Consider the following 7813-nt stretch of genomic DNA (forward strand, 5'->3'; position numbering starts at 1 on the left):
GGGGTGGCTGAGGGGTGGCGGGACCATGGCGGAGGAAGGCGAGCGCTGCGACCCCGACCGCGACCCGGCTCCTGTGGCGGAGGCTGGAGATGGGACAGAGCCGGACAGCCAGGCCGGGGAAGACCCCGCGGAGGGCCCCGACGTGTACAGATACATTAAGGGAGACTTGTTCACCTCCGAGATTTATAAAGTAGAGATACAGAACCTGCCCAAATACATCGGGTTTAACGATGTGAAAAAGTTCCTTGCCAAGTACGGGCTCAACCCTCACAAGATAAAACTCTTCGGGAAGCAGACGTTCGCCTTCGTGACGTTCAAGAGCGAGGAGGAGCGGGACAAGGCCATGCGGGTGCTGCACGGCGCGCTCTGGAAGAGCCGCCACCTCAGCGTGCGCCTGGCCAAGCCCAAGGCCGACCCCATCGCCAAGAAGAGGAAGCAAGAGGAGGATTCGGAGCAGGGAGAGGCGAAGCGTCCGGCTGCCTGCGGAGAGGAGCCCCTGAGCAAGCGGATCGCGGACGTGGTGACCCCGCTGTGGAACGTGCCCTACGAGGCGCAGCTGGCCCAGAAGAAGCAGGAGTGCGAACAAGTGCTGCAGAAGCTGACAAAGTAATTCCTGTTTGTAACGTAATGTGTACAAGACTTGGCCTTGTGATGGGATATAGCTAAATTCACACCAATTGATACCTCTAAACTGAAGTGAGTTAGAGGTAGGTCAAAACTGTCAAAGTAATTAAAACATAATCTGCGATGCTACAGCTTAAAAGCTGTTCCATCTGACAAAACTTGCTATTGATGTTCTTGGTCCCCTTCAAAGAATTGCTTAGTGAAGGGAAATTGGTTTTAAAGTCTGTTGTTCCATAAGCAGAAGGATGTTTGTGCCCGTAAAAAAATGGCATTGTCACACGGTGTAAGAGAGAATCGGTCTGTAGAGATGGCAAATTACTACTAGGTTTTTCTCTTTTAAAATCCCCTCAAAATTTTATGCCTGGTCTTTGAAGATCAAAGTATCACTTCTGTCTCTTGCTGTCGACAAAACTGGCATTAATTATCATGCATGGTACGTTGATAAATCCAGTACATAACCATAATGTAACCAGTACATTTAACCCTTACTTTTTCAGGTTACAGCTCTTACCAAGTTGGAGAGAGTTTGCCTGTTAAAAAAACCTGGAAGAAACACTCTTCCATGTGATAATGTGGTTCTTTTTTGTGCCCTTTACAGAAAAGAAGTATTGTGCAACTCTTGACCTCAATATTTCTAAATGTGTGCTTTACATTTTTTTGTTTCTAATTTTGGCAGGGAAATAGGAAATAACAACAGAGCTTTATTACCCTGGTTGTTCCTGCAGAAGCAGAAGTTTAATAAATTATGTTGCCCAGTGGAGGGAGTGAAAGCATCACCCTTGCAGGTAATGTAATCTCAGGTAAAGTGTGGAACAGGGTTAATGAGCTGAGGGTTATGTTCATTCATTATTTGGTTTTGAGAAGACACTGGACAAACTGAGTATTTGACTTAGTCTTGTAATAAATTATGAATTTTTGTTGTGTTTCATGTAAATACTGTGTGGAAATATTAACAGGAAGCAGGGAAATTGATAACTGGGTATATAACTTTAAAATGAATATGCTGTCTTTGCAAGCCTCTGTTGTAAGCTAATGCATTCCTCAACAGAGGCAATGTTTTGCTTTTTAAATAACAAGATTTACAAATACCTTTTCTTTATTACTGTTAGTTCACACACATCAAAATCCATCAGTATTGTCCATATGAGCTCAATGTCCTGTGTCCATTTTCAAATGTATTTAACCACATGGGATTTTTTCCAGGAGCAACTTGGCATGTACAAATAAATGCTGTGTAAATATCTTACATAACTTTATTTTAAATCTAGACCGAATATCGCAACAAATGTGAGTTCTTGATTGGGATTGGTGTAAATCAAGAAGACAAAACTGTGGGTTGTCGTCTTGGCAAATATAAGGGTGGTACATGTGCTGTAGTGGAGCCATTTGATACTATTCACATTCCTGCTATTGCCAAAAAAGTAGTAAAAGCTTTCCAAGACTACATAAGGTGAGCATAAGTAAAATGAGTTATCCATAAAGGTTTTGATATCTTAATCAAAAATATTTATAAATTTAATTTGTGTTTGTTCTGAACTTTGAGATCTAAGATGTACCAGTCTCACATTTTAGCAAATCTTTGTTTCTGCCTTGTGCCTGCATCATGGGGACTTTTGCCCTTGCTCCTGCTCACTGCTCAGAGCTGGGGTCAGGTACCAGCTGAACCCAGCTTCACTGCAAGCAAGGGGATGTGTAAGTCTGCAGGAAAAGTGTGTGTTACTGCAGTAAAAGTGTGTGTTAACTGCAGTAAAAGTGTGTGTTACTGCAGTAAAAGTGTGTGTTAACTGCAGTAAAAGTGTGTGTTACTACAGTAAAAGTGTGTGTTACTGCAGTAAAAGTGTGTGTTACTGCAGTAAAAGTGTGTGTTACTGCACTAAAAGTGTGTGTTAACTGCAGTAAAAGTGTGTGTTACTGCAGTAAAAGTGTGTGTTAACTGCAGTAAAAGTGTGTTACTGCAGTAAAAGTGTGTGTTACTCAGGAACTTCTTCCACTAACTGTAAAGAAGCACTCATAAAAACACTTCTGAAGGGAGGAATGAATTAACCAAGGTCCATTGTTTTCTGGGATGACAATCATCATCCTACAGACAGGAATAACCCAAAAGCTGCACATTTAAATAAGAGTACTTTTTTAGAAAAAAGGATGCATTCTCTAAAAAGCAGTTAAATGCACAAAAATGGAACCTCAGAAGAATCATGAAGATGGAAGATTTGAACTTGGTGTGAAGCAGAGAAGCTAATGAAAGCATTCTAAAAAGTTATGTCATTCTCTGAATGCAGTGAGAAGCTGCCTCTTGTCTCTGTAATTTTGCATGGGTTAAAATGGGCAAGAGGATTGTGTGAAGGAGGGACAGGTTATTTTGCTTTAGGAGCTACTGTCCATCAGTCTTTCTTAGTTGGAAGTAATTTCTTGTTTGACAAATGAATGTACTCTCTTTTTGTACTCAGCATTTTTTCCATCACTTCTTTTGATTCAATGAATTATTGAATGAACTGTTTAATGTTAGACAAAGAGAGAATTGTCAGTGTGAGTGACCGAGCTCGTGCCCTTTGCAGGTGCACTCCTTACTCGGTGTACAGCCCCGAGACCTACGAGGGGCACTGGAAGCAGCTCACGGTGCGCACCAGCCGCCGCGGCCACATCATGGCCATTGCTTACTTCAACCCTCAGGTACTGCACTGATGGGGAATGGGCAGCCCAGGCTCAGCTTTACAACTGCTTAAACTGGATTTTATGAATTGTGCATGCAAAACTGAAATAAAAGAATTACTTGGTGTGGTTTAACTTGCTAAGTTGCTCTAATTCTATTTAGACTAATCTGATACATGGAAATGAACAAGTAATATTCTTATGTAAAGCATACACTAAATTATATCTTGAAGTCACTAAAATGATTATTCTCCCTTCTTTCACATGAAAACTTTAGAAATTGAGTAAAGAAGAGCTAGCTGACCTGAAAATCTCTCTGGCAAAATACTTCACAGAAGGGATGGGAAAGAGCAGTGGTGTTACTTCCCTGTACTTTGTGGAGGAAGGACAGAGGTGAGCGGGTTGACTTTGCTTTGGGGGATTTTGGTGGTGGCTGGATTTTTGGTGTTTGCAAATTTTATAGCATTGTTTGTCTATTCATAGAAGTAGCAGCAGTTGTTACTAATTTAAGTTACTCACCTTTGCCACAAGACTCCTGAAATCTCCCATTCTCTGAGTAAAGGCAGCAAGAGTTTCAGTGGGTGAACCCACTGACCATTGCTGCCTGTCAAGCTATAGAAGTGTTTACTGCAGTAGATGAATGTTTGTTGTTATCAAGTAACTTCTTCCCTATTGCTGTGAATTTTTCAATCTCCCATACTCCATGGAGCACAAGGCTCACACATAATCATCTAGAGATGGTGGAGGTCCTTGCACACTCTGAGACATTAATGGCCAAGGAGAGTCTCCAAGAGCAGATGATAAATGGCACTGCTTAGGGTGTAGCACTGCAGGTTTTAGGATGATTACAGCTTTGGTAACGATTGTAGCAAACATGTTTGTCTTCTTTTTTCTGGTTTTGATTCCCACTCTATTTTGTCTCCCCATTCCTCCCCTACCCCCAGGAAATCTCCCAATCTAGAAGATTTGCCTTTGGAGCATGTGGCTGGTGATAAGTACATATATGAAGAACTCCTTGGCCTAAAATTTAGAATTTCTCCTCATGCATTTTTTCAAGTAAGGATGATGTGAAGCTGTTCATTTAACTGGATCTGCATGAATGCTCTGGAGCTTGACTAATGCTGTGGAACAAGATGTTTCATACCTAGAAATTTAACCTTTTATATACTTGGTGTGATTAAATAGCAGTGTTATGTTTGGCTGTAAAAGCAGTGAATGACTGTAAGCTTGATGGGAGCACACCTTGAAGACAACTTTTTCTATTTACTTGTTCATTACAATTTTCCTTCTGTTTCATGGCAGCCTTTTGTAACTCTGAACATGCAGTAATACAGTTCAAGAATCTTGTATAACTAATCTCTGTTTGCTTTTCCAAAAGTTATTTCTGCCCTTTCAACACTTTAAAATGTGTTTTTAACTTATAATGATTTGTTTATTAGAAACAAGGAAACGTGCTTTACTGAGACTCATTAAAACATATTTACTGTTTATGAAGAAGTAGATCTATTGGAACCTTAATTTCCCAGGTGAACACCCAAGCTGCAGAAGTGTTGTACACTGCCATTGGGGAGTGGGCACAACTGAGCCAGGAGAGCACCGTGCTGGACATCTGCTGTGGGACAGGAACCATTGGGATTTCCTTAGCAAAGGTTGGCAATTTCTCTTCCTGGATAGAAGTTACTTTTTATTCGTGTTTTAACTACGGCTAGAAGGGAAGAAAATACCTAATGTATGTGAAATGCAACAGATTATATCTCAGTTTTTTAAATTAATTTGTAATTGAGCTGCCTGCAGCTGCTTTACCACATCCTTATGAAAGCTCAACCTTATGTTGACCAGGCTGGATAGGAGTTAAAGTCCCTGTTAAGTGCTGATGTTATGAAAAATGGTTAAATTCACACATACAGACCACAGAGGGAACTTTTTCCTTTGCTTCTGCAGAGAGTGAAGAAGGTCATTGGAATTGAGCTCTGTCAGGAAGCTGTGCAGGATGCCAAAGCAAATGCCCAGATTAATGGTGAGTGACCTGAAATGCTGAAGCTTTTGTTTGGTAAGGAGTAGGTGCAGCCAGTTCTTTACCTTATCTAAGCAGCCTGGAATTACATGTTGTTGATAGTGATCTTGTCCCGTTTAAACACTTAATCACTCTTGAAAACAAACACCTTGTTAGCCCATGAGATCAATTTTCCAGTTGAACAGCTTTTTTTTTAAATTGAAAAGTAAAACATTAATTTCAGTGTAAAAATGAGATGAAACCACAGCTACCCTCCTAAAGAAAACATTAACATAGCTGGTGTTTGTGGGCTTTTGCTTTAGTCCAGACAGTGGAAGATGCTCAAATTACTGTTGTTTGAATGGTCCGAAGTTAAGAGTGATTGTTTAAATTACACTGGGTACACAAAACAATTTGGAGTTTCTGAGGCATCAAAACTTAATATCCAAGGTAAAGAACTGAACCCTGCTTCGACTAGACAAGTACACTGATAACATCTTTTCTTTTTCTTACAGAACTGAGTAATATTGAATTTTACTGTGGGAAGGCAGAAGATATTGTTCCTTCCCTGATGAACGTTTTAGCTCCTCAGAACCTGATCACGATTGTAGATCCACCACGGGCAGGGCTGCGTAAGTTCACAGGGGTTTAAGGCAAAGAAAACACCATTGGGATAAATGAAATGGAAGCTTCAGGTGTAGCTTGGAGCAACATTGCAGTTTTGTTCATGCTGTTCATAACCTGGCATTTTTCTGTGGGGCTCTTGCTGCACACAGAACCAGTAAACAGCTGTTGTGGTTTTGATCATCTAGATTCCAAGGTAATTCTTGCCCTGAGAAGAGCTGAACATCTAAAGAAGCTCATCTATGTCTCCTGCAATCCCAGAGCTGCAATGAATAACTTTGTGGAGTGAGTGTTTCTTGCATTGAATTGACTTACTAAATGTGGTAAGAAGAAAATGTTTTTTGGGGAAGGGGTACCATTGCTAGATTTTTATTTGCAAGCCATGTTCCTTGAGGCTCACCTTTCACCAGACACAGCTGGGAGCTGCAGCAGCTGGCTGGGAATGGCACTGCCCAATACACAAGTCATAATGGAAATACTGGTGGAAGTGAATAAGCCTAGCATGGAATTGAGGCTCAGGGAAGGAAAACCTCTCAGAGAAGAGCAGCAGGGATGAGCAGTGCACTAAAATATTAATTCATTTCTCCCTGCTCTTGTTTCCCTTCCCCATCAAGCCTGTGCCGGGCCCCTTCCAACAGGGTGAAAGGAGCCTCGTTCCGGCCCGTGCGAGCCATGGCTGTGGATCTGTTCCCTCAGACCAGGCACTGTGAGCTGCTCATCTTCTTTGAGAGGGTGGAATACGCCAATGGCAGCTCTGCAGCAGCAGCACCTGCTGCCAGTGAGACCCCAGCAGCAGCCTGTGGCACCGAGGGCATGGATGGCACCAGCCCAGCCAGCGAGGGGAGCCAGGCAGCTGCTGGCCTTGGGGACTGCAGTCCAAGAGAGGGCTCACCCTAACTCCTCAGAGACTTCATAGAAACTACTTTGGCTTTTTAACTGCATCAGTAACATAACTTCTGTAACATGCAGGTAATAAATCTCTGTACAACAGAGTAATTGCAAGGCTTCCAACTTATTTCATCATCCTAATTTGAATTAAGTTTCATTATCATCGACTCTCAGAAGGGTTTGTGTTGAAAGGGACCTTAATGATTATCTGATAACCACCCCTTTGCCATGAGCAGGGACACCTTCCACTCAGCCAGGCTGCTCAGAGCCCCATCCATGGTCTTGAACGCTTCCAGGGACAGGATGTTACATCATACAATTAGCCCAAATCCTGCTTTTCCCTTCCTGCCTAGATACATACATACATTTATAGAAAGACACCCCAAATTCCCAGAGCAGGTCATCTTGCTTACAGGGACCTGGACCTACCTGTCAGTATTTCATCATGCTCTGACCCCTGTCAAAACTGTGCTGTGTTTTTTCAGTATGCAAGTTAAGATTAACCTTTTCAAAAATAATTTACTTGCTAAATATTAGGAAGTAACAACCTCAGTCTAATAAAAATGCTACACTTGCCACAACTGAAGTCAGTCTTGCTCTCAGACTGTAGCAAGACAAAGGCTGCAAGTTTCCTACAGCATACTGCTAAAGCTGAGAGGACTTTGCTCAAGGCAGGTCCTCACCACTGAAATCTGACAGCCAGAACTGAACTGTGCCAACAGCAGCACCTTACCCTGCACTGCCAGTGCAGCTGAGCTCCAGCAGATGCTCCAGTCAGCACTCACTGCAGCCAGAGGCTGAGCAGCCATTGAAGGACTGTGATCCACGCTGCAGAACACACAGCAACACTGCTGGAAGGAGCGACCACCTTCAATCTCAACTTATTTCTAATAGGCCATATTAAATGTATAACAGCAACAAAAGAATTCTACTACAGCCCATGGCTGTGCTGATACCACACCTTTGCAGTGTTTGGTACCTGCAGCCAACAGGTACCAAAACCAGCACTTTGAGTTATAACATTTCCAGCCTTGC

At 42.3% G+C, this 7813-nt stretch overlaps 1 protein-coding gene across 1 annotated transcript; it reads left to right on the forward strand.

Moving 5' to 3' along the window:
* The first annotated feature begins 25 nt into the window (after positions 1-25).
* Positions 26-7060, forward strand: TRMT2A (tRNA methyltransferase 2 homolog A). The gene is made up of 11 exons (XM_058036774.1): positions 26-606; positions 1301-1409; positions 1893-2074; positions 3180-3294; positions 3551-3666; positions 4218-4329; positions 4800-4922; positions 5215-5290; positions 5782-5898; positions 6079-6175; positions 6505-7060. Exons 1-11 carry the CDS (start codon positions 26-28, stop codon positions 6785-6787), a joined length of 1911 nt encoding a protein of 636 aa, XP_057892757.1. The 3' UTR covers positions 6788-7060.
* Positions 7061-7813: the final 753 nt, after the last annotated feature.

Source organism: Melospiza georgiana, chromosome 18 (assembly GCF_028018845.1).
Source record: "Melospiza georgiana isolate bMelGeo1 chromosome 18, bMelGeo1.pri, whole genome shotgun sequence".
Lineage (NCBI taxonomy): Eukaryota > Metazoa > Chordata > Aves > Passeriformes > Passerellidae > Melospiza > Melospiza georgiana.

Excerpts from the sequence above, each read along its gene's own strand:
- TRMT2A (XM_058036774.1), top strand. The coding sequence starts at position 26 with ATGGCGGAGGAAGGCGAGCGCTGCGACCCCGACCGCGACCCGGCTCCT. Across the intron at positions 3,295-3,550 it reads TTGCTTACTTCAACCCTCAG|AAATTGAGTAAAGAAGAGCT; the intron begins GTACTGCACTGA and ends TGAAAACTTTAG. Across the intron at positions 6,176-6,504 it reads GCAATGAATAACTTTGTGGA|CCTGTGCCGGGCCCCTTCCA; the intron begins GTGAGTGTTTCT and ends TTCCCCATCAAG.